Consider the following 27,497-nt stretch of genomic DNA (forward strand, 5'->3'; position numbering starts at 1 on the left):
GCAATCTGTGATGTTTGCAACATGGTGCGTACTGAAATTTACAATATCACAGCACCAATAGATACTACTGCTTAAAGCTTGATTCTAACCATGCCTCTTAAAATCAAGTGTGAGATACTCCCCATAATACAAGTCAATGGCTTATTATATTAGCAGTTACAAATATTTAATCAGCCAGTTAGCCCTATTATGCCTATGATATGCTAATGATGAACTAATCCTGGTTTGATGATGCTCACAAAACCAGCTATCAATATGTTGCCTGTGCATTTCCACTGCCAAACTGTACAAGCCATTCGTGTAAAATGGTTTTCAGGTTCAGAGTTCAGGTCCTGTGCGTTAACCTCCAAGGGTCCCAGGTCCAGCTGGAATTAGAACACGCAGGCTGTTTTGTTTTCAATACACCAAGGTCATTTGTAAACTATGGGTTCATGGTTTCAAATCATTCAACTTTCAAGACCACATAGGTTCCTTCATCAGGTGGAAATGGGTCATGTTGATGTCCACAATTTAGAACTCAGAACCATAATGTAAGATATCTGTATAATTATAGCAACTAATTTCCTAATCGAATATCAGAATGGTGATAATGAGTAATAATAGATGTATAGAGAACTCTTTATTAATATTCAAATATATCTGAAAGCATGCATGTATATATTACTATACATAGTCAAATAATATATGTATTGCAAACTATTAGCAACGTGCAAGGGTTGTGTGCAGTAAGGTGCCTTTTAATAAATCAGGTATATTTTATATATATATTTTTTTTTTGTTAAGTCACTACTGTACAATGGAAATATTCACAAACATGTTTTAAACTCAGAAAAACTTAAAGTAATCTTTAAATTTGATGTATCTTAACAGTGGCAGCAGGACTTGAATCGCAAGACCAATGGACTTTATTTAAGAAATGTGTATTATTATTTACACTATATTCAATACATTACATAATACAAATAACCGTCCCTTTGGGCCACTTTTCTTTTATTGTATTTTAGAAAATATAATTGAACATGTTCTATTTCTATTGCTTTCCCCCAAAGCATTTCTAAATGTAATCAAAATTACAAACTGCAGCGAAATGGTTAAGGATTTTAAACCGTTCCTTATTATATGTTTGATCATGCAATATATTCTCAACCATAAAATACTGAGATGAAACGCCACCTGAAATATTGTAAACAGATCTATTAACTCTTCCTTCTTATTTATTTCTTTTTTTTAAGTAGGTAAACGGGTGCTACTGTATAGGTTTGTTGATTGCATACTGAAAGACATAGAATCATTAATCTCTCCTCAGAAATATGGACATTAATATGGTGACTAGCTTCAACTCCCTCTGACTGTTGGTCTTCCAGCAATACAGACAAACCCAGTGGCAGCCTCATTACGGTAAATTGGTTTATTTTAGCCTGCTGGTGTCAGCAGGAGGCAGTATGTCTTGTGAGCTTTGTTCTTCATTTTCTGTGTTTCTGCTTTCTAACTACTGCAGGAACGTCATCAGGAGAAATCTGAAGGATTATTTATTACTGTTTTTTTTCCAAACAGGTAATATGTGGTTATAGGACAGTGAAGGTCTATGTATGTGGGTAATATCAGCACAAGCATAAGTGAAAGTACCAAGGCTGAAAGCTGCCAGTGCAGATATAACCCATACACAGACGCTCGCAGTACTATAAATCTATTTAAGTTAAAAACCCAGCTATATCTGTTTTCTAATCATTACCAACCTTATTTAGTCGATTGTCAATTTCATTGAAAAGAGGGAAAAGATTGAGGAAGAGAGTACTGTTAAGTGGCTGAGGTATGTGGCAGATTGTGATATCCCCATTTTAAATGGATTTCCAGTTAAATGGAATTCAAAAAGTAGCCTCGGGTATGAATTTTTAAAGCAGGTGACGTAAAAACTGATGCGCTGTGGAATACAAAAGGTGAAATGTGTGATTGGCTGAAAGATTCTGAGCAGTCTAGGATACAATTTAGCATGTTAAATGGGTTTCTAAGAGGTCTGTTTCTATGTTGGAACAATTATATAAAATAAAGACTTGAAGTATGTTAACAGTTTTTCTGCTATAAATACTTACAACACTACTAGTTCAAGTGTAGTTTTTGCTTCATTCCTCGACCAATAAGTATACCGTATTCCTTTGAATTTGAATTAAGATCGAGCAGTGACATCTTTGTTCGTCTTTTCTTGGCAGTCAGTCACGTTGCTGTTTGTGTACTCGGGTTGCCACATCTTTTGTTGGCGATTTTAATACACACATCACTATACTTGAATTTAAACACAGGCCAACTTTGAGAAGAAAAAAATTGTTTAAAAAGTGTGTCTTAAATTCGAAGGAATACGATATGCTCATATTGCCAACACAGGTCCACAAAGTTGGCACAAATCTCAATTTTGATCAATGTCATGTCTACAACCAGGGCCAGTGTTACAAGATAATTCTCACCCCTGTGAATTGATCTGGGCTAATTTTCACCCTCTAGACAGAATACTGGGTGAGAACTGAGAATTCCAAAAGGTGAATACAGTAAGTGTAAGGACTAACATGTGGAAAGGCAAGGTGTCATTTTAAAAAACTCCAACATACTGTTTGTGCAGCATTAAAGCTTGCAAGAACACTATTAGAACACGCCACTGTCGACAGGCTGGCCTCTCATGTCTTTGTGAATGGCCATAATTATTTTTTACTTAAACTCATTCAGCAATGGGTCGCTAGGATGTGTGATTATTAGGTCAGAAAAATATCCCTCTTTACTCTGCCAATCAACAGCTAGCAATACTTTCCATACTAAATGCTGGTGCTATTCAACAGGAAGAGGTTGAAAGCATAATTAAACCTGATAGAGAGTCACAGGTTTTAGGTCTTTTATTTGTTAAGATAGCAAATATCCCACACACTATCCTTACATAATACTGAATAATAAGGTTTCTCCCACAGTTTGGGGCTTCAAGGATTTTTCAGAAACAAAAGAAAAAATACACAGAACAAAACAATGCAATGACTTCCCATCAGCTTGAAGGCATAGTTCAAACAGCCCTCTTTTGCTTAGGGCTTGCTAGTGGAGATCCTTTCATTTTTCTTCTGGTTCAAACACAGCTCCATTTTCTCTACCAAGATTTTCCCTCCAGCTAAACAAACATTGGTTTTCTGTAGGTGTGGAGGCATGTGAATCTATACTTTCCATGAGGGTCTGTACAAAATGACTTCGATTTGCTAATAATCTCTTGCTGGTCCACTTCTAACCGGAAATCCTCTACTTTTATACACACTGTTCGTGGAAGGACGTCCTGCTAGGACCTGATAGGACAGTAAATGTTCCTGCCCTGTCATAGCTACCCATTGCGTTTTGGCAATTGGCTTTATCAGGGTACACACACACACACGCACATGTACACACACACACACACACACACATAAACACACAGTAGGTGCATAACAGCCTGCCACCTGTGAAATGTTGAATATTCGACACATAGGGCCCCATTTTGATGACGGGGCAAACCAGGTTTGCCCCACATTCTGATGAGATCAATGCAATGCGATTTTGGTGACATGCTAGTGCTATGGCAAGCGTAAAGCACTTTTCCATATATATATTTGCATTTTACCACATTTCATCAAAACCGGACTCATACTGTATGAATGAAAGTGATATTGGTGGGATCCAAAGGTCTCATGTCAAACTGACTCTGATTGTTTTAAAAAAATGTATAATAACAAAATGATACGTGTTCAAATTCAGATAATTGTCCTGTCCACTTAAAAGGCTTAAAAATGGCCAGTTTAAATAGAGATATTAGACAGTATTCAAAACGCTTGAACTAATGTGATCTTTAAATGATTCAATAAAGCTTGGTGTTGAACAGCTGAGATGCAGTTTAGATGTTCCATGTATACAGGATCTGGATCTCATAATTGAGCCCTTCCATCAAATTAATAATATTTTGGTCTTCAAAAATGTAACAATAAGTGATACTCCAAAATTGACTTTGTTTTCAATAAAATGCAAGCATTAAAAAGACAATACGTTGTCCTTCATTTCTTTAACAATGTTTTAACACTCACTATATGCAGGTCTCTGTCTTGGAAAGACAAAGGTATTTGCCAACACATGTGGCATGACTTGTAAAGTGTCACAGGGCTGAGGAAACACAGTTTCTGTACCGGTCCTTCACCCAAACATATCACTGCGACATGGTCTGAAACTATGCGACATCCCACTAGCTTGAATAGCATGGAACACAAATAAATAATACAGGTGTGGTTCAATATAATTCTGTTTAGAAGCCTTTCTTCTCCTATATTGTCAGTGGTTTTTGTATAATTGTGATCAATGGAAGATACAGTAATTCCAGCATTAGGGTGCACAGAGGGTTAACTCTCTGCCTTGGCTGTCAAAGGAAATGGACAGAATAGTGGGTTTATTATGAGGTAGAGATGTTTGAACTCTTCTGTTATGGGAGAAAAATAGTAACAAGCCTTCTCAGACAGACATTTTTTTTCAACACTGTGCATGAAAGATGAAAACAGATTTAGTCGTCCTGTGCCCTTTCTTGCCAGCAGGGTAGCCTGCTGGTGACGTCTCCACCTTCTGTTCACATCAGATCTACAAGTTTCTCCTTTCATCTGGATCTACACACTGTTGTTACGGTCATGACCCGGTGATACAATTTATCTTTCATGCAGTAATAATGAGCTCTGAAGAAGCAGGCAATGTTGCTACAGTTGTTCTGATGGCAGTAGATATTTGCTAGAAACAAAACATTTTGCACTTCGATTAGCTAATTTGGTATCAAATATGATCCACGTCCTGGGTCTTTATATCTCAGCAGTGTCTTCTGAAAGCATGCCAGTCAATAGTGGAAGCAGCTGATTGGTTATTGACAGGGAAGAAGCCAGTGAAGGGGTGGTGACAATTTCCTGTTGCAATAACAACAATACATACTGTAGACAGTGTTAAGTAATTGTGCCACTAAATAAAAAAAAGAGTAAAGTGGATGTGACAGGGAGGACCCTGTCGCTGGTTCTTGCGTGGATGTGTACAGTTGGGATGCGTAACAGGAGATACGTTCCTAGGCAACCAATTGAGTAGGCAGGCTCATCTGGCGCTGAGTTGAACGGGAGGTCCGGATTGGCTGGGGGGCATGTCTGGGGAGCCTGTGCACAGCTCAAGAAGTGTCTGCGCCACAGCTCGAGGAGGCTACACTGCCATGCTACACAGATGGGTGCTTTGCTTATTATTATTATTATTATTATTATTTATTTCTTGGTAGACGCCCTTATCCAGGGCGACTTACAATTGTTACAAGATATCACGTTATTTTACATACAATTACCCATTTATACAGTTGCTCAAGGGTACAGCAGCAGTGTACCCCACCTGGGTTTGAACCCACGACCCTCCGGTCAAGAGTCCAGAGCCCTAACCACTACTCCACACGGCTTTGTTTATATACAAAAAATGAAAAACTATAATAAAATAAACATTTCAAAAGAAACGTGTGTGTAAACAGGTATGTACGTACAAAACTGTAAAAACAAAAGCCGTTTTTAATTTAAAACAAAAGTAACATCTGTTTTCTCTTATGTGTGTATCGCTCGGTGCAGCACAGAATCCAGGTTGAGCTTCTGCAGCCTGCTGCTTAGCAGTTTTCTGATCGAAATGTGTCTGCTGAAGCGCTGTGGCTAGCTTCAAGATGAAATCTCTCCTACTGATATTTTCCACGGTGCATTCCTTGTACAAAACAAAGGAATTGATGGCTACCAGTTCCAGTTGAGATAACAACAGGCTTGTATATAAAAATAAAATAGAATATTGTTGGTTATATATAAGGCAGTCAAAATGATGGCTTTATTGGTTCTAGGTGGGTGGGATTATAACTTATATTCATGATCCTGCCTTTCAAATACCGTCAGGTATTTAATACATGTACTTAGGAAAAGTAATAAACGGATAACTGCATTACTTTCAGACATGCAGAGTAATTTAAATTTGAAAACCTCAAACCGTCAAAATGACTGCCGTGGCAGTTCTAGTGCTCACCTTGTGTGGCAAACTTCTATTTTTAGCTTTGTTTTGTTTTCTTTATTAAATCTGACACTAGGCCTACCATTGCTGGTACCCTAGTGGTAGCACCTGTATTATATTAAATCTGACGCTAGGGCTACCATTGCTGGTACCCTAAGTCTACTACCTCACACACTGCACTTTCAGATTCAGCTGCTCTTGCAGAAGTTAGCTCATTTTTTTATTGCAACTTTTCATCCTTTTTATTTGCTTTTAGGAATCTTCTTTAGCTGACATGTAATAAATTATCCCTGCTTTAAAACCCTAATTGAATTCCTTGCCTTTCCAGCACCAAAGCTTCAGTTTGTGCAGAGATTTCAGGTTCTTTGCCATAATTTTTTTTAAGACATTTAAAACATGGAAGATGTTAAGATAGGCACAAGGGTGCAAAGGTCTGAAAAGGGAATGAAAATATGCTGAATTAATCACACATAACCAGTCAGTTGCAGCTTTGTTCACATTTATGAAAGTATAGACTACAGTAGTGCAGAATTCAAGCTTGTACCAACACTATTAAATGGCAGAGCACTCTTATTACTGTACAAAGGGATCTCTCTTCAGAGCTCCATCTAGAACCAGCTAAGGTTCCCATGGCAACCAGTCACATGATTTGTGCAGACGAGAGATTTCATACTAACAGGATCTTCAGGTTAATTTAAATATCGACTGTGCTATTCTTTTTTAATCTGATTCAGCAGTTGTCACTGGAGGTCTGTATATTGATCAGCAAATGTGACACATAACATAATTACATACCATATAATACAACATTCTGTTCTGAAGTCATCATGTCATCATCCTCTGTATATATATATATATATATATATATATATATATATATATATATATATATATATACACATTCTTGTACATTCAATTTGAGGCTGAATCCTTTTAAAGTTGTATGTCACTGTGAGACAGTGCCTTGGACCTTGCATAGGCAGCTCCCTGTTGTACACAGTGAACTCACAAAATCCTTGTCACCTAATAAGAACTGTACTGGATTAGTTAAAAGAGCAGCTCCAATTACCAGCAAAAAAGAAGTCACTTTAATACAAGATCATTGCAGCACATAGTATACGTCAAGTAATATATTTGACAGCTTTAAAACCCATTGAATTAGTACAGTATTTTTCAGTTCAGATGGGAAAGAGTGTCCATTAAAGAGAGTAAAACAAGCCATAACAACATTTAACAGGTATCCTGGAACAATGCATGTCTGTATTTCAGCTTGGCTTTTACAGTAAACAATAAGAAGTTGGGACAAATTCCAAGCTGATTGTCTTTAAAGAGACAGGGACATATACAATGGCTAATTAAATCATCTAATAGGCTCCATTATAAAATATCTCTGAAAGAATGTTTGTTTTTTTCAATAAAATACATTTTGTGAATAAACAGAATAAGTGCAAGTCAGGTATGTGTAATGAAAAAGGTCACAGAGGCACTTTTCAAAGTTTCAGTGTAGGCCTGGGTTCAAACTGGAATGGGCCAAATGCCATTGTAGATTTGACAGTACAGATAAAAAAAAAAAATTGTATCCATTTAAGGAACAAAAAACATCATTTTATAAGATTAACTACCTGCAACTAATTTGTTTCTTACAGTTTTTAAAATATTTCCTGTCAATATTTTTTTGTAGCACAATATATTTAATAATTTATAAATAAGTATTCATTTTTATAATGTCATATTTTACTTATATAAAAACTGTGCTCTTTTGCATTGGTAATCTCCGCCTGAAACACTTAAGAATGATTGTTTTGTTTTATTTTGATATTATTTCAAAGCAAGCAGGTGTAACATAATTGTACTTTCTCAATTCTGATTTTGTCAATTTTTGGTATTAAATGCAAGGGTTCAACTGAACTGTCCAAACTGCATTGCTATGCAAATTACAGTAACATAATTGTAACGCTATAATATTCCACACAGCACCCCATGAGGTGCATTATTCCAAAGAAAATGTGTTTTATTTTATTTTTTAAAATGTCATTTTTCTTAATAAAGGCAAGCTGTATTCGTGAGCAATTTTGAAATTCTTTAAAAAGCCCCAGAGCCTGAATTATCTTAAAAAAGTTTGGTTTTGGTTTAGTTTTTCTTTATATTAGAAGCAATTTCTTAGAGAACTCAAGGCAAAATCCAAATTTAAACATTCATTAAAATGACTTGTATTGAGAATATGTGATGCACACCACGATTTGTGGTGATAATGATCTACAAATAAACTAAATACTGTTCTTCCTGTTAAGGTGTAAATAGTTTCACTTTAAATATAATGGACTGCTAAATGACTTATTAATATTACATTTTAAAAAAGAAGGATGAATATAGTAAATATTGTACCTACAATAGTATAAGAATGGTAAAAGAATAGATGTATACTGTAATTGTTATTGAAGTAATGTCAGGGTTGGGTATTAAGATAAAAAAATCTTATATGTTCATATCTGTGAAAATATGTTATTGTAGTAGCAGTTATTTTGAAAAAAAAATAATAATGAATTCTTCAAAAAATGAATACTTCATCCATTATAGCTGTATACAGTATGATGCCCTGTAACTGCTGTGGGACTGGTCAAAGAAGAGACCATAGCAGTGACTGAAGAGTCACTCGCTTGATTGCTTTGTTGGTCAGAACTTGATTGATACCAGAATATTTATCTAATAAATAGAATCATGAATTATTTCTGAGACACTGTTCTATAACCTATAAACCTGAATTCATTAAAAAAAAAAAAAATTTTAAAAATACAGTGAAGGTTAGAATCTTCAAATAAAAAGAAGTCTGTTAAGACTGTAGGGCAACGGTAACTGATTTGCATTCTACCTTCACCGATTGCAGGCAATGTTGTCTGGCTTATTAAATCCGATTTTTCCTTTATGGGTGGCATAATAATGGCATGCCAAACAGAATGAATGTAATCATGCTGCAGCTGCCTTCACAACACAAATTCACTGAAACTCGCAAAACTTCACAAAATGCAGTGTGGCAGGTACTTACATAACACCATTTGGGGAATATATTTTATAACTTCTAATCTTGTTCTTCTTTTTTGTTTAAAGTTACTGTAAAGGAGGACATCAGCACCGTGGATCATTGCCATATTACATACGTTCACCTAACTGTTATACCTGCATCAGGGCAGAGGACAGTTACTTCAGAAGGGTCTGGAGTTCAAGGGTGATCTGCCTTTGATGAACAGCAACACTGATATATGTGGGAATACCTCAGTAGAAAAAAACTGAGTAAACTGACCATACCATTTATAATTATAATATCAAGACCTAGCACCTTCGATTCTGATCTCAGCAGATCTGCAGTTCCTAAAGCCAAGCAGAAACGGGACGGAAGGTGGCCAAACAATGGGGACTGTTCTCAACCAATGTCCTCGATGGAGGCACTTTGCTATTATATTTGCTATCTTTTATGAGACACTAAACTATGATTCTGTCTACTACTGTATGTGAGTATTAAACATTCCATGGCACTATTTTTAGCACCAAACCAAGCTAATTTATTTCAATAAGACTGCTACCCCCTCAATCCATACATCTGCATGAATACATTCAAATAAATACTAGAATAAAGCAAGATATTACAAGTTAATTAGCAGGCATGGACTGCACGCACAGTTATATAATTATAAAACATTTAAATTAATGTTCAACAAAAAAGGAAAAATGATTATTTTTATTAGTTTCATGTACAAAGAAAATGCACAGTTTGGTGTGCCACATAGAATAGATAAAAAAAATGTAATTAGGACTGCAATATGTGTAGCAGCTTTCCCCAGTTATTTAGAGGTCATTCACAGTAATTCCAACATTTAAAATTAGAAACATTTTGACAGAAAATAAATACATAACTAGCTGTTATTTTCACCTTTCATCCAGTGCCCAATTAAGTAACATCACTTTCTCTTCGATCTTTCTAGTCAGAAAATGTCAAAAGATAACACAGTTTAATATTCTTCACTCAACAAAAAAACTTCCAACTTTAAAAAAATTGTTAAAATGTAGCTGACTGCAGCGCAAGTCATGAAAAAAGCAACTCTCTTTAAAAGAAAGTGACTTCCAGCAGATTACACTGAGCAATATCTGACCAAGTGCTAAATAGGAGGCTGTGTGGTCCAGTGGTTAAAGAAGAGGGCTTGTTCAAATCCCGGCTCAGCCACTGACTCATTGTGTGACCCTGAGCAAGTCACTTAACCTCCTTGTGCTCTGTCTTTTGGATGAGACGTAGTTGTAAGTGACTCTGCAGCTGATGCATAGTTCACACACCCTAGTCTCTGTAAGTCGCCTTGGATAAAGGCGTCTGCTAAATAAACAAATAATAATAATAATAATAATAAATAAGCAAAATATGTGTATAACAATGTAGCATACTAAATAATTCTGGGGCAGAACAGAATAAGTGTCCTGCCTTTCAGCTGGGGTTCTAGTCGTGTGGTCTCACTCATGCTGGTTCCAAGTGACTGCATGAGCAGCTTTGTGTAAAACTTACTGTAAATGGACAGGCCTTCCGCCATGCGTCAGAACAGGGAGAAAATGATAGGAGAAAACTTACTGGTTTCCAATAAAGTGGCAAAGCAGAGCATATATTAGAAAATGTGAGATCAATAGGCTAGTAATACATTGTTACTAACAAAATTGAGGGGACTACTAAACTAGAATGTGTTTGTGAATTTTGCTAGTAGATGTGTAGAGAAACGTTTTGTTTTACCATGTTGGGCACTTTTATACTAACACATAGTGGAACATGACCTGAATAACTGTTGTGGGAAAACAGTAATGTTATAATTTGAATTCAGCCTAATCTTGGCCCAAGTAAACTGACAGGTCCTGAATGGCCTTAATATGGTGCCTTAATCCAGGCATCAGGGAAATATTCTATATGTTTTATTCATGTATTGACTTATTCATTTACTTTTTAATATTCTAACTTCCTAACTCTTTGGTCTGTTTGCAGACAAATTGATCAGGAGATCAGCAGAAAGAGGCATATGTGATTAAGGTCAGGCTTTAGTGGAATCTTCAATCCAATACCTATGTGTACCAATCAAAGGACATGTGACATTTCTGCCTCACACAAGTGTTCATTGAGATTCATGGAAATGACTTTCAGTCACTGTGGCCTTGGAGTAAACTGAGGCAATTGTCAGAGATAAAAAGGCCACCAGTATCCAAAAGAAAACCTAAACCAATTAGCCCTGCTCTGTTTAGCAGATACAGTTATTTCTTCTACAGCTTAGTCATCATGTGTCAACTTTTATGTATGCAAATAAATAAAATACTAATTGTACTGGGCATTGTCATTCAAAGCCAACTCTGTCTGGCACAAAATAGTGAAGTCCATTTCAAGTAAATGCAAAGAAATGTATATACAGTAATGCAAAAACAAAATGCCTTAGTATCTAATAAATGCTTTTGTTTTATATTACCAATAAGAATCCCATTGGAATTTGCGCCACATGCCTATATTGCGTACATGCTTTTCAAGTACAGTGAATGTTATTTTATGCAGCTTCGGCTCATCTGTCCAAGCTGCAGATAAAACAATTGACCTGTAGCGTACACACACAAAATAACAAATATATACCCTCCCTTAGACAGGATGTTTACGTGCGTGCAGAATGAATGAATAACGAAGCAAGAACTCACCTAGCACAAAAAAGGGCAGCTCCGTGTTTTCCAGGTCGTCCACCACCACTATTTCTCCAGGAAAATCGTTCCTGACAGAGAACAGGAGCTTGGGTTCCGAGGCAGACGGGCTGTGCATGATACTCAAGTCGTTCTCCCTCAAAAACGGCAACGCGGAGACGGTGACGCTCTTCATTTTGCACTCCAGGTCTTGGGACTGGTCCTCCTCTGCTTTCAAAGCAGAGATCCCTGCGAGGATCATGGCGAATATCCCCAGGAAGCAACCGATTAGTCTACACCACAGCCGAAACTCCATCATCCCAGATATTACGTTGCTTCGGATGTTCCCTGACAAAGCAGCAGCTGCAGTGTGTCGGGGAAGCGAGATAAGGAGGAGAATGATGCTAAAGCACGGGTCTCAGGGTTGCTATCTGTGCAAAATAAACACTGACAGGTTGCACGTAGGATGCTTTATTCGTCTATCTTTTTTAAAAACTAGATTATTATTAGAAATCTATATGTGCATCTCTTTAGCAACCAATCTCTTGATAGTTCCAGTGAATCCAGTGCCTGTGTTAAGAATGGTGGTGTTCCTCATAAACTGCAATGCGAGAGGGATGCAGTAACAGGGCGGACAGATAGACATTACAATGGCATTTAGCAGATAACAAAACTGGGGTTCTTAACTACTGAACACAAAACTAAAAGCTTTTTATACTTTCTGTTTAAACTAAGGGGTAATGAATAAATTATATATATATATATATATATATATATATATATATATATATATATATATATATATATATATATATATATAATTTGCCATATAGATATAGTCATTACAATAATACTTGGCGATATTTATGTATCAATAAAACTGCACGTCCTTTTGCACTGGTATATTTGTAATAATCTGCACTCTCCCATTCTGTGGGTTTTCAATCCCTTAAAAACCAGAATATGCACAAGCAGAACAAATTGTTAACGAATACAGTATACAGTAAAATAAACTGCCATCACTTTGATGAACAGACTGCAAGTAAATTGACCTCAGTTTAATTTGCAGGACTGTTTCTTGGTGCTCTCTTTTAAATGACAAACTGAGCTAAATAGGTCACAGTGAGACATAAAAGGAGAGCTTTCATTGTGTACTGTTCTTTATTCCAGTTTTGGAATCCCTTCCCTGCATTTAGATGATCCACAATTTAATATTTTCATAAGCTCATCTGATTCCAAATATCAACACAGTGTGCTAAATCGTTGTGAAGTTTCAGATTTCGAGGGTACCGTATTTGTTTATTACACTGCGGTTTTACATTAATTATCTATTTTCCTTTTATGGACATCACAGATACATTTATGCTGATTGTCCAAAGTAGTTATATTTTATATTCATATTGTAAATTACTATAAATTATTTTTATTTAGGAGCACAATACACTGTGTATTTAAGGGGATTGTGTACAGATTATCACAATTACTGGCCTCTCACAGTGTATTAAGAATTAAGAAGCTAATTAATAACATCTTCACTGGGACAAACTTTTTGGATTAGCCAAGCATGTCACACATTATTAACGAAAAAGTCACTGGAGACCAGGTGGAGAGAAAGCCAAGCTTGGCCTTCTTGTTTAAGACAAAGGAATAGATATCTGCGTTTGTATTCAACCCTGCACAGTCCCGCAATAATGCTAATTAAGGAGTAGGCTTGACAGCGCTAATGAATAGAGTTCACTGAAGGTCTGGTACACTGTGAGCAGGGACAACACTAGACTTCACTGTCCTGCCAATGCATCTTAAACCTGTCCTACATAAAATGCCCTTCACTGTGTCATAAACTCTATGTTGCAAACTTAGTGTGCACAGATGAGGGACTACATTTGCAATATACTGGTTTGGTGACCTGTCCCGAAGGACCTACACTGCTATCTACTTTAATCCTAAGACTTTGTCAAAGAGGTATTTGGAATCGTGTAGCGGCTTTATGATTTAGCCTCTGAGGACCGCTGAATTCATTTGTATTTAAACCCCTAGAGGCTTCAGAAGTGAAAGGCTATTGCATTGCCATTCTGCACCTCCAAGTTCTCCTGCTGTATTCTTTTGTTGTTGTTTTTTCAGTTGTGTTTGGCAAATTATTTATGGCTATAAGGGTCCCCCTGTGATGCAAGTCTAAAACAGGGTTGTAGTAAGGTCATCTTGCCCAGAGAAACTTGTTTGTGCAATGCCATGTTTCTTATAATGGGTTCTTCAATATCAGATGGCAAAACCACTCTCCAAAGATCTAGGATGGATTATGTAACTCAACTGTCTTGACCAGCTACCAAATCTCAATGAAATTAAAACTTTGCTAACCCAACCACTTTTTGGGGGAATTACATCATATATGGGATCCAGCTGGGCTGTTGACAACTGTGCAGTCTATTCTGATATGATAAATATGTTGTTCTTCAAAATGTCCTCAAAATGTTATGAAATTGGTCTGAAAAATATATGTGTTTTTATGCATTAATATGTCTTGTGAATATCTAATAATCAACCCATAGTTATTTTTGCATAAGGATGACACCCTGTTTTACTCTCTCCTAAGTTAGAATGACTCATTATGGTGATGTACAATGAGCAAAGTAAAAAAATAAGACAAAAAAAGCACAATAAAGAACAAAGTCTACAGTGACATTTCATTATTGTAAAACAGTGGTAGGATTATTTAAAGTCACCGTAATTCTGAGATCAGCACTCAGCTCTGTAATATATTAAAAGTATAACAATATGCATTTCCAGGTATTGTAACACATAATGAATAGCGTTAGCTTCTTTTCAAACAATATGTAGTAACACTGAAGGCATAAGAAAAATAGTTTGGAAAGAAAGGACCGGGGGATGGCAGAGGTGTAAAAATAATGGTTTGCCTTGACTGAGTATAGCCATAGAGGGTAAGCAGTGGGTTAATGTATTTGATGATATCAGTGATTAGGACTCAGTAGACAGAAGGTCAGGAAGTATTCTTTATCCCTAATAGGGTAGTTCATCCAGGGCAGACACATTGCAGGTTTGCCACGCAATGTGGGCAATCAACTGCTTTTTCTTCTCTCTGTATTATTGTACTCTAGTCCAATACTGCCAAACCAGCATTCACTGTTTTATCCTTGTCAGAACTAGAAGTAGGGTTGAATATGGTGATTTAAAAAAAAAAAAAAAAAAAAACAGGACTGTAAATGTTGAGCAAATTATTTAAACAATGCTCCATGTAAAATGTATATTTAAAAAAAAGAGATATATTATGGTTTTGTTGCTGTCTAACAAGCATTTTATAGAGGTAAGGACTTGACTTAATGAAGACAATGACTTATTAAAAGAATATACATTCATAAAACAAACATGTGCCTATAAAAAAATGCCTGTACAACAGCTCCCTATAAGCCTACATTTCAGGCCACATTCCCTACAGATCTGTGACATTTCTCTATGTGACACGTGATAAATAAAGATGATCTTAGTCCTGTGGTTAACTGAAGAAACAATGATAACTGGTTCCCTTTGCACAATTGCACAGCCCTGTCTAATGATGCCCTGTTTACTAGCTGGGGGTTACAGTTTGAAATTGTAATGGGAGGACGGAGGAGCAAGAGCCCTAGAATCTATTTTTGTTTGGAAGTAGATGCTGTAGGAATGTTTTTAAATCATCAACACAGATGGAACCTCAGTTCAATGTGTCAGGCCAGTGTCTCTTAGCAGCATGACCGCCTGACACTCCATGTTACCGAGATGGAAGATGGAGTAGGTCCAGGTTGTGCCCTAAAAAAGCTTTGAACTTGCAACCGCGTGGCTCCGATAGATGGGAGCTTCCTCCTGAGAAAACAGCATCTGGCTCTCTTTGATTGGACCATAATATAATAAGAAGTAAGAAGATCAGAGTGGTTTTGTGCCCCAGTGTTTGACCATCTGTGGCTTATTGGTTCTCATTACTGTTTCTAATTTGGGGTGAGCTGGGGAATAGCCAAATGAGGCCTTGAAATGTCATTATGTACTTTCATTGATACCCCAGTGTACTTATTTATATATTAATATTGCTTGATTGCCTTGTGATATAATCGTGACATTGAAGGCACAGAAAAACAAGGATAAACTTATGTAGTCTGCATATAAATATTAAAATAGTGTAGAGTTATTGACTATACTACATCAATGTTAGAAAATTATAGCTTGTTTGATTTTGCTAAAAATGACACTGTAGTGTTCCTCTTTTTGAATCTGTGCACTAATTAGTGTGGGTGTGCTGAGGACTGGCACTTATTTTCCCTGTCAGTGTTTCAGGATGGAATCTAAACAGAACATTATTAATTTGTGAGTTAAAGAGCCTAGAGCCTGGAGCTTATTTACTACATGGTTTTGTAGGAAGTAAATTACACAGAGTAAAAAACTAAAAAATCAACAGAAATGAGTTCATCCCATTGAGGGGTGTTTTGTCACTGTGAAAGCCACAGAATTACAACATTAGTTTTTGTTCCAAGCTGAAAATCTGGAAAGAAAATACTGTGGGTTTAGCTGAATTTTTCAAAGTAACCTGAAAAAAAAAAAGTGCATGTGGTTAGTTGTGGGATGAAGAGAAAACAGTCCCAAAATAATGCTCAAATGTGGTAAACCATGTGATAGCCATTGACCTCAATCACAATTAAATGATAATCACACATATTTAGGTAGTGTGAATATGATATTATATTATCAAACAGTTAATTACATGTGATAGAAATAACTGAGTATTAAGAAGAGTGCAAGGTGCCCAGCATAGGTAGCTAGTCAGCATGATAAAAACACAAAGCTGTGCGATGTAGGTTAGCTATTCTTAAAGAGGCAGCAAGAAAAAAATTAACAGTCACAACATGAGGATAATTCAAGGACACTCAATAAGGACAAAAAACCCTTGACCTGGCAATTTTCTGAATACAACAAAACAGCTTTTAATTTACAGGTTAAACAGAGAGATAAATGTCCATCAATAAACAAGAGACGTCAGTACAAATCTTGTTTGCCAACTTTCACTACAACTCTGCAGCAGCCAACTGGCTAAAACACAGGAGCTTTATCTAGCCTTGATTATCCAGCTTGTCCCTCCAGGCAGTAAAAACACACCACCCACCAGCTTTCAAACCCGCCTTTACAGAGCCAGCAACCAATCACAGGTGGGGAGGGGTGTGGCTTTATGAATCAATTGGATGAGTATTGTTGAAAAGAAAGACATACTTTCCTGAAAGACACTCTGAGGCAGTGCTTGTGTGTGAATCGCTGAACTACAGCACAGTGCTTGAAAGCGCATGATGCCTGGTACAGAAGCTACACAAGGCACTTTTCTGTGAAGACAGGAGATGCTCAAAGTGGATGCCATGCTCTGATTTCAAGGTGTGTGTGTGTTTTTTTTTTATTAAGGGATCAAGAGAATACAAATAGTCTGGATGCATATCCTCATGCTACTTAAGAATACTTTCTTTTTTTTCCTGAAGGATATTGCTGATTCTTTAATGCTATACTATTTATGGTAAATGATTTCTAGCACAACTACCTGAACTGGGGTCCGAGTTGTGTTAAATGGAGGTTCAACAGTCATGAATTGGCAACAGATTACCCGTTCAACATGAAGCTATCTACTGATTCAGAAAACCAAAATTTGCATTAGCTGTCAAGCAGGGACAATGAGTTTACCAGGTTCCACTAGTTTAAATTCCAGTGGCAACGACTGGATTACAGTATCCTCATCTTTACAGTTTGCAGCTCAGCAATTTCAGGTGATGCACAGAAGCAGCATCATTCCAAGTGAGCATTAAGACGACACGCAGTCAAATATTTCTAGTTGCGACTGAACACACAACTTGGTGAAGTTCTGAAAACCAGCCCAACTGGTGGACCATCCTCTTGAGACTCAGTTTAGTCTCTACTAGTACCAACTGGACCTGTATTGTTATTGATAGTGACACAGAAAATCAGGCTGTCACAGGTGCTTTTAGTACACGATAAGGGCATATGATCTTGAAATTATCTTTACTTTCTTCCTAGAGACATCAGTTATTCAAACTTTCCTCTGTCTACATCTTCTGAGTTTGGTGGAAATATTTTCTCCACTTACCTTTCTGAAGCTGAGAAAGAAATAGCCTGCATTTTCATTGAAGATATTTTTAAATCGAACACAATAGAAAGTGCGGCACACAGGGGCTTGTAAGTATAACCTGCTGTCTTTGAATTTCCTGTGCCTGACAGGGGGAGTTGGAAGTACAATACTTAGCAGTATTTTGTTCCTACATTTGTAGGCATTTTATTTATTTTATTTTTTTTATTTTGCAGTTGTGTGTGATCATGTTTCTGTGGGTTTTATTTTGATAGAGATTTATTTCCCCACTTGCTAGCTCATGAAAAAAATGTACAGATAGCGTTAAAATGTCATTCACTGTTTAGAAATACATGTTGTCAATAACAATGATTTACATTTAATTATAGATATAATTTTTCTAGCTAGTTCATATTGTATGCCACACAGTTTTGCATTGAGAAAAAAACAAATTTGGTTCACCATGGAGCTTTATGGAATGCATAGTGCAGCAGAAGGAGAATAGATTTTATAAATCCTCTGAACTGTACTCATGGGTTCTTTGTTACCTATTCTGTTTGTGTTTGCTCTTATGAGAGACGACCTCTTGTAATACCAAAATATGATGACTTCTTCCTCAAGGGAGTACATCTAAGATTAACAATAAACTAAACCACTGCTACTGTATAGCTTCTTTGCTGAATATCTTGGGCATTTGCCTAGTAGAGCTGTGTGGGCTTGCCAGATGGGTAGAACATGTAGGAATTTATTTTAAAATGTCCCTACTTACCAGGAACCATTGGCAGTGCTCCCACTTGAGCAGTGAAATATCTTCTGGTCTGTGTGTGCCGTGGACCAAAACTAAGTGTATTAATACTTTTTTTTACAGGAAATAAAAACTATTTCTGAACCTAAAGAAAAACACTGTTTGTAAAGCAGTGCATGCCTTTCATTCTAGTGGGGCAAAAAAAACCAAAAAACCTTATTTGCTGTAGTAGCAGATATTTGATGGTAAAAAAAACATATGCACAATAAATATTTTGTAGTAACAAACTGTAATTGTAATTATACTGCAGTTAAATAGCAGTTACATAATTAGATGCATCAGGACCATTTAACGTGATACTATATTTTTTATTTGATACTATATTGTTTTAGTTCTTGTAGTAATGAGCAATATAGCAATTGAATTTGTTTTTAAAGGAAAGAATGTGTTTTTAAGGAAAGTAACTACAAGGACAAAGTTTATCCCTGTCATTGAGATGACCCACGCTTGGGTACAGTGTAGCTGTACATTATCTCATCTTTGATATCTAAACCATTCTGGAAGGGATGATCTGGTCAACTAAATATGCCCTGCATCGCCATAGAGGGCACTGCATGCTTCACTGCATAGTTCCGCCATAGGTGATAGAAGTTGGAACTGAAGTAAAACACTGACTTAATTCACCTCAAGCACCATGAATAATATTAGAAATAGAATGTGATGTCACGTAGTTAGTCAGTAAAGGCTTCCCACATCCCTCAGGCCTGATTCGTTTAAACTTTATACAACTTTTCAGTCGTTACTGTGTTTATTATTGTTGGATTAAACCATATACACATGTCCTTTACAAAACTGTCATTAAAATCAGTCATGCCTTAAGAGATATTTTACAGCACTCTTGTGAAAGTGAAACTTATTACCGGTAAATGTAGACAATATAGTGTAACAAGTAAAATTATGTGTCTTCTAAGCAGTGAGATAATTGGGAATCACAGTCTATTCATAATATAAAGTAGTTTCCTTGCACTGTCCCTGACATCAAACAGTTGGTTCTCTAAGTATTTTTAAATAATAGGGCAGCAGTGTGGAGTAGTGGTTAGGGCTCTGGACTCTTGACCGGAGGGTTGTGGGTTCAATTCCCAGTGGGGGACACTGCTGTTGTACCCTTGAGCAAGGTACTTTACCTAGATTGCTCCAGTAAAAACCCAACTGTATAAATGGGTAATTGTATGTAAAAATAATGTGATATCTGTATAATGTGAAATAATGTATAATGTGATATCTTGTAACAATTGTAAGTCACCCTGGATAAGGGCGTCTGCTAAGAAATTAATAATAATAATAATATTTTTGTACATTTTAATGTGATCATGTTGGTACCTAGACCTCCATTTTGATCACAGAAAGCAGTTTATTTTGTTGATTTTAGTTGAATATCAAAGGGAATGCAATTTGTGATTACAATATGCACTTAATTCAATCAACCAGTAATTATATTAAGCGATTTTCACCGGTCTTGTATCGCCATCCAATGGGGATTTGCCCAAAACAATATTAAAAAATATTTAAAAAATTTAAAAACAGGAATATATGAGAAAATCCAAAATAATTTGTTTAAGGCAACATGTATTTTGGTTTCAAATCCAAACAGATGAGGGGGCTCAATTTAATGGTGTCAAAATAAAATAACGTATTGGAAAGGCAATAATCTTCAAGGTTCAAAAATGTCTGCACAGCCAGAATGATTGTGTTAAATGCAGCAGAAGATCAGCACATAACTGATATGCAGTATTAACGTATTTAATAGGTAGAAGTAATAGGAAGAAATGGAACCTAATACAAAACAAATTCTATATTAAAATTGTATCCTGTTAAAACATCTAACTGCCAATGAAAGTCAGGGTCAATGGTTACATTTACATAGCCGCTGAGGTAAGAAATCTTAGCGAAATGAAGCAAGACTTTTACTGTGCTGTCCCTTGAATGTAATTGTCACTATTGACTGCACACATGTGCTGAGGCAATGAGCAGACTTGGTTTGAATGTAAAAAAAATATAAATGACTTTTTTTGATTTACAATGATTTTTACTGAGGCAAAAATCTAATTTTTGTCTAACCCCCCCGCATATCCTGTTCATTAATGCAAACTGCAAAGCAATATAAGTTGCTAAATCTTTTTACCCAGTGACCCACCTTGGATGATGTTTGAAATTTCATGACACATTTTTTTTTAAACAAATCTGCCAGCAAAACAACACCAACCTAATATTACTCTATTCACGCTGTTAGAAAAAATGTGATATTAAAAGGACAAGAAGAATAGAATTTATAAATATGAATAAGTAGATGGGTTTATACCTTCATTGAGAGAAATGCATTTGGTTCACTGCTACTGAAGTTAATGCTGAGACTGGTGACACTGATGCTACAACTGGAACAGGTAAGACTGGTGCTGCTACTGCTGGAACTGGTGCTGACACTGCTGGGACTGGTAAAACTGGTGTTGACACTGTTGGGACTGGTAAGACTGGTGCTGACACTGCTGGAACCGGTAAGACTGGTGATGACACTGCTGGGACGGGTGCTGTTACTGCTGGGACTGGTAAGACTGGTGCTACCACTTCTGGAACTGGTAAGACTGGTGCTGACACTGCTGGAACTGGTAAGATTGGTGCTGACACTGCTGGGACTGGTAAGACTGGTGCTGACACTGCTGGAACTGGTAAGATTGGTGCTGACACTGCTTGGACTGGTAAGATTGGTGCTGACACTGCTGGAACTGGTAAGATTGGTGCTGACACTGCTGGAACTGGTAAGATTGGTGCTGACACTGCTGGGACTAGTAAGATTGGTGCTGACACTGCTGGGACTGGTGCTGCTACTGCTGGGACTGGTAAGATTGCTGATATTAGTGCTAAGACTGATTGGACTGGTGAGACTGTATGATGCCACGATTAAAAACACTGATTTCTGAGGTTTTACTTTAAATAGAGTTTGCTAATCCTGCTATGGCCTGATCTGTCGAAACGCTGTAACACTGGCAAGGCCATTCAGTCTATTTTTACCCATACTGCTGCCAATCAACTATATCGAAAGGATGCACACAGTTAAACTCTTTCTTGTTATGAACACAGATTGTCTCTTTTTTGTTTTAAAAAAAGACAAACCAATACACTTATCATATATAGTCATCAGCACAGACAATGTTGCTTTAAATTTACGTAAATATACTTTAAACTGCTTTTGGTGTACAGAGGTCAAGATTGAATGAGGCACGCTGTCACATTCATGCTGAAACGTAGCTGTAGTTTACTTCAGTATCCAGTGCGTTGTTACCACTGAACAAGCTGTTTAAAGATGCCGAAAACGATTAATCACCAGTATTAAAACAGTACTTAATTGGATTTTTTTCTCTAAGGGAAACAGTAGGAAAATAACCTTTTTTTTTTTTTTTTAAACTGCTGTTGCTAAACAGTGAATTTATAAATAGAATTACCTCCAATTTTTCTAGCCCATGGCATCAAATACAATAAATGAAACTTACTACATCTATGAATCGTCATATCGGGGGTGGGGGAAGGCGTTGCCATTGTGCAGGAAAAACACAGATTTATCAAAACGTTTCACAGCTAAACATTACACTGCATAGGACTGTCAGCAGAAAAACAATATTAATATAAGAAACACAAGCACTACATTTCATACCCAGAGTTGGCTTCTTCTGAAATAATGCGTTTCATCTTTGAGTATGTACAGTACCGAACCATCCACTAAATAATATACAAGACTACCTGCTGCTCCGGGGGCTGGTTGCACTAACGAGAACAAAAAATGGGATTGGATCCGAATTCACTAGAGTCAGATCATAAACATATTGTGGCGGTGTCAAGAAGGATAAACTTTTCATTTGTTTTAGCCTTAATAATCGTTTTAACAAAGCTGCTGTCAGCCACAGCTCACACGTCTACAAGTTGGCTTTCTCTTCTCTCTAGCTTTCTCTCTTTAGCTCTTTCTCTCTTCACTCTGTTCTCCTTTTCTCAGTCGGAACCGGAATCCAGGTGTCAGCTCCTTTTATAGGAGAGTTGGAGGGAGGCGGTGCCCATTCCAACCAATCCAGAATGGACACCTCACCCTGCTGGAAGGTTCCAGAATGACAGCTGTATGGGGTGCGCTTTTCCGGGTTGTTAACAAGCAGTCAACGAGCTGGCCCCGCCCATCTCACCAGCCCGCCCCGAGAACGAGAAGCAAACACGTCTGCTTGGCGCGAAGTTTCAATACCCCGACTGTCAAATTTATATACAGCCTAAGATCACAATAATGTTACGAAGAAATGGCTAATAAAAAGAAATAATAATAATATGAAAATATGTCAATTATATGCCAATCTTAAAAATGTAAGTGGGCACATTATTTTAAAAGAATATATCTTTAGATATATTTTTGTCTTTTTTTTAATGTACCTATCTGATTTTTACTGAGGCGGTTGCCTCGGCTGTCTCAATGTACGCTACGCCTATGATGTAGTCATGTTCCCTGGTTCGTCGCAGAATTTCTTTGTGCTTTAGCCACATACTGAAAACATGTTTAGTTCATTTTTTCTAATTACAATTATTAGTGCTTCAGTAGCTCATGCTGAATTTTACCAGTAGGCCTGTTTTCAGAACATTTTACCAGTAGCACATGTGAAAAGCTTTCTCTTGCATGCTATATAAATTAGACATATTAATACTTGTCAGATATTTATATATGTGCAAGTCATTTTGAGGGTATGTTATAAATCTTAATTTATTTCCAGTTTGATAAGGTGTGGAAAAAATGTTTATAGTACTGTACATGTGTAAGCTGTTGGGCACAGTATTTCAAGAATGGAGTGCTGTTGTGCTTTTAATTCTGTATCTTTCTAAACAGTCTAGTTTTATCGCACCAGCAATGCAACCTGGTAGCATTATTCAGTCAAGACTCATGAAAGCTCAGTTATGAATAAGCAGCAGGAGAACCTGATAGGTAGATGTGAGTGCAAGTGGACTCAATGAAGGCAAGGACACACAGAAGCAAGCACTGGACAAACCTTCTCATTGCTGGTACACCATTATGCATCTACTCTGTGCACCGATGTGGACAGAATACTGGAACTTACTACAATTTGTAGTGAATTGTGATGTATCAAAATAGCAGGCATTCTTATCCGAATATTGGAAGTAGGCGGAGCCTGCAGTAGGTTGCTAACATTGATTGGTCCATTTTCTTGTACAGTACACTATACTGAAATGCTACACATGCATTTCTGCAGCTAGTCTTCTATTGCATCTCACACACAATAGAATACAGCAAGATTGATGCTAGCTGTTAACAGCTATCTCTTCTTATTGCTAATTATCCAATACCAGCCACAGTCTGGTATTTAACACTAGCAGTGTGACCTTGTTTTTACCAGAGGCCGTTGTGTGAGCTATTGATCAGATCTGGACCATTCAATCTTTAGCCCTTCCAAACGTTTGGTAAGTGTTCAGTTTACAGAGTCCCCTGATACAGCAAGCATCTACCAGGCTTTAATATTGATTTTACCCCACTTCTCACTTTGCTGTGCTGTTGTGATGGTATAACACAGTAAACTAAAATGCTCAAAGAAAACTGCTTAATGAAGAGAGAATAATTTAAATAAAAAACATAAATAAAAATGACTTAAAGCTGAAGCTTAGATCAAACTGTGTTTGTAAGAATTGAATGTGTGTGTTGATACGGTATACTAGGTGAACTGATAGGTATCTTTGATTAATAGCGCATGTACTGTATATCATAATTTGTTTAATCTTTAGAATTCTCCTCAAAAGCCGGAAAGCAGGACTCTTGGCACAAACTCAGGTTCACTTTAAACCAAACTAGAGTCTAGAACAAAACAAAACAAATATAAAATGATGCTTGTGAGGGAGTATGCAGTATGAAACCAATGTCTATATTGAATTTTTTATTTGCTTGTTGAAGGGTTTGAATCTTTTCTGTCTTCAAAATGTCCTTTATTCGCAGGCTCAGATCATTCATATTAAAGGTGTGTATCAGCTGCAGGAAGATTAAGCCACTGGCATAAATGTCACAATAGATCATAATAGAATACAAATGACCTCCACAAATAAATGTCTTATTTGGAAATTCTTTATTTTGTTTGAAATTCAATAATAGTAAAAAAAAAAAAAATAAAAAAAATATTGAGACCTTGTCTGGTTTCCATGCCAAAAGTAGTTAATTGATAATTTCAAAATTCATACTTTAATAATCAGTAAAAAGAACCTAAAAAAAAGCCTACCAAGAGGTTTTCATTAAAGACTAGGGTACATTGTAAGGAGATAAACTATTAGAAAAAATATTGGTGTCTCCAAGGTCAGGGAATTTTGAGACTAAAGTCAATAAGTAGAGATCATTATATTACGATTAGAAATAACATTCAAGTATCCACTATCCACTTATTCTTAAGAATCCAGATTATGCAGATTGCCCACCATTTTAGATATTTTCGAACCTTAGGGCTTAAGTATTAGGTGCTGATCAATGCTGTGGTTAAAATAAATTGCATTGAGCTAGTTATTACATCACACTATATTCAAATATAATACTCTGGTGGCTGTTGTCTCAAAATGAAGGTCAGATGTTCGCAGGCCAGCTCAGCTCTGGTTGGGATCTGACTACACTCCAGTGATCCATCAAGGTGCCCATTTTCAAACTGCACACATCTGAAAGGTCACCTTCCTCTGCTGTAAGGTGAGCCGTTTGAGGAGTGACCATTCATTTGTTAACCTACAATTACTGCTGATCAGGTGTGGCCATGGCAACCACTGACCTACAGATGTTCCAGCCTGTCATTGTTGTACAGAAGTAGAATCACAAGCAGGTGCATTACCAGTATTGATAATACAAGAAATACAAAATGAGAGTTTTAACAGTAAGGTTATCGATGAAGCTGTATTAAGATTATATTACATGTGACAGTCAATATGGTTATTAAAGCAGGGCAGGATTGTAAAGATAAAATTAAACTGTGTTTGTTGTCTTTAGGAATGTATAATTTATAAGTGTACAGTAACTAACCTGAAACGTATTAAGGCTGAAGTGCTGTGTATTCTTAACTCTTCTACAAATGCAGTTAACATAGCTACTTAATTCCAGTGGAACCAAGCAGCAGCAGGGACCTCCACAGCCCCTGTCTGTCAATGCTTTGTTCCAAATTCAGCTGCCTATGCTGGCTTCACTTATGACAGAAATCTGCATCGCAGACTGCCTTCACGTACAGTATGTCTTGTTTTTTAATTGCCATCACAATTTTAAAAACCCTGTTGTTCGCCACCATAGTGACAGATAAGTGGTGAGAGTCAGAAAAGGAAGGCACAAAGTGGTAGTTTAGCACATTGAGCTACCATGCTGACAAAGCAACATGGAGTAGTGCCTTTGATAAGTAGTAACAGTAACAATAAATCAGGGTTCTTCAGCCCAATTATATATGAGGTGAAAAACAAGCTGAGGTTAGCGCTACTGTATATTCAAGGTTGTGGAAACCTAATAACACAATCTAGACTAAATATTAGTGCCCAGTAGGTGTCTTGCGATTTGTTTATTTGCCGTATGTGTATTGACATCAGCAAAAGGCACAAACAATACTTAACTGCTAAGTGCTTTAGTTGAATGGTTAGACGTCCATCTCATCATTCAATTTAATTTAATTTAATTGTCTGTGATACCAATACATTACAGGGTATAAATATTATATTATTTTTGTATGTGTCAGCACTGTGTTATGGGACGTAACTGTGTTTTTGGTTACGCCTGTTGTCCTACATATAGGTCACTTGGAATTATAATTCAGGCATATCTGGGTTAAAGAATGTAATGCCTCCTAACAGCTGATGTAGCGACATCAGCACAAACACGTTCTTAACCACCTGACTAGAGCAAGGTCTTTAGTTGACTGGTAAGATCTGAGCATATGAGCCGCAATGGGCTGTAATATAGCTTCAATTTATGGACTGGGACTGGATTGCAGCAAATGTTGTTCCAATAGTGATTGATCTACATTGGCTGCAGTTGAGAAACTCAGGCTGTTGTCGTTGTTATTTTCCCTCCACCTTCATTAGCACTAAAAATAAATAAGAACCAACATTTTAATGAAAAAAGAAATACTCAGGATCCATCTTTAAGATGTGAAATGTGTATGTGAGAATACAGCTATAAGAGGGACATTAGCGAGTGGAGCCTGCATGTGTCTGGGAGCGAGAACAATATTGATTCCCTAGCTTATCCCACCTTATCAAGCGCTTTAGGCACTGGCAGCAATCTATAATGACATAATCAGTGTCAAAATCAAATATATTCGTGCCAGAATAAAAACGATCACCTATGGCCTGTTTTTCAAAAGTTGGTGAAGTTTTTTATTGGTAAGGGCAGATCCTATATATGGTATATACCTGCAACCCAAGGTGCCAGAAACCTTTGCAAACAAGCTACTGTATTGTGGTCCTTACCTACCCCAAGACAAAGCAAACTTACATTTTGTAAAACTAAGAGACCTTATATAAATGATGATGGTGACTTTTAAGACTGTTGATGTGCTACTGAGAAGTAAGAAAATGGGGTTCCCTTTCAATTCGAAGATGACCACCAACCAATACTTTAGGGATATGCCTGCCTTAGGTAGGTATTCGCTGAGCATTTTATGTCAGAGCTGCCGATAGGCCCCTCCGTGGAGTGTCGTCCTCGGTCCCGCCTGCCGAGGGAATAAGTAGTCGCTCCACGGAGCTCACTTCCTCTTTTGCCTCTCGCTATGGTAAGGTAAGCAATCTGTGTCACTAACCTGAGTGTTTTCTGAAGGGCTCCTCTGAGTCGAATGCAGTTCCCTTGCATTCGTGTTGAGAGCTGGGTTGACACTCTCGTGGAATCAGCAG

General features: G+C 37.0%; 2 protein-coding genes across 7 annotated transcripts in view; one reads left to right on the top strand and one right to left on the bottom strand.

The window, feature by feature from the left end:
* The window catches only part of LOC117409440 (astrotactin-1-like), a 156,562-nt gene extending 144,118 nt beyond the window's left edge, over nt 1-12,444 (bottom strand). For 2 of the 4 annotated variants that reach the window (XM_034015503.3, XM_034015492.3), the window contains exon 1: nt 11,746-12,441. In XM_034015503.3, coding sequence (XP_033871394.1) covers nt 11,746-12,043 — 298 coding nt within the window. In that variant the 5' untranslated portion in view covers nt 12,044-12,441. Of the gene's footprint in view, nt 1-11,745 lie in introns of all 4 variants that reach the window. The other 2 variants (XM_034015524.3, XM_034015514.3) reach the window with 2 other exon arrangements.
* A 4,536-nt stretch (nt 12,445-16,980) lies between these two features.
* LOC117412289 (BMP/retinoic acid-inducible neural-specific protein 3-like) overlaps nt 16,981-27,497 on the top strand; it is a 52,293-nt gene continuing 41,776 nt past the window's right edge. Inside the window, exons 1-2 of one of the 3 annotated variants that reach the window (XM_034020527.2) lie at nt 16,981-17,124; nt 17,776-17,934. The gene's annotated coding sequence lies outside the window, so the exon portion shown is untranslated. The other 2 variants (XM_034020544.2, XM_034020535.3) reach the window with 2 other exon arrangements.

This window comes from Acipenser ruthenus, chromosome 10 (assembly GCF_902713425.1).
Source record: "Acipenser ruthenus chromosome 10, fAciRut3.2 maternal haplotype, whole genome shotgun sequence".
In the NCBI taxonomy this organism is placed as follows: Eukaryota; Metazoa; Chordata; class Actinopteri; order Acipenseriformes; family Acipenseridae; genus Acipenser; species Acipenser ruthenus.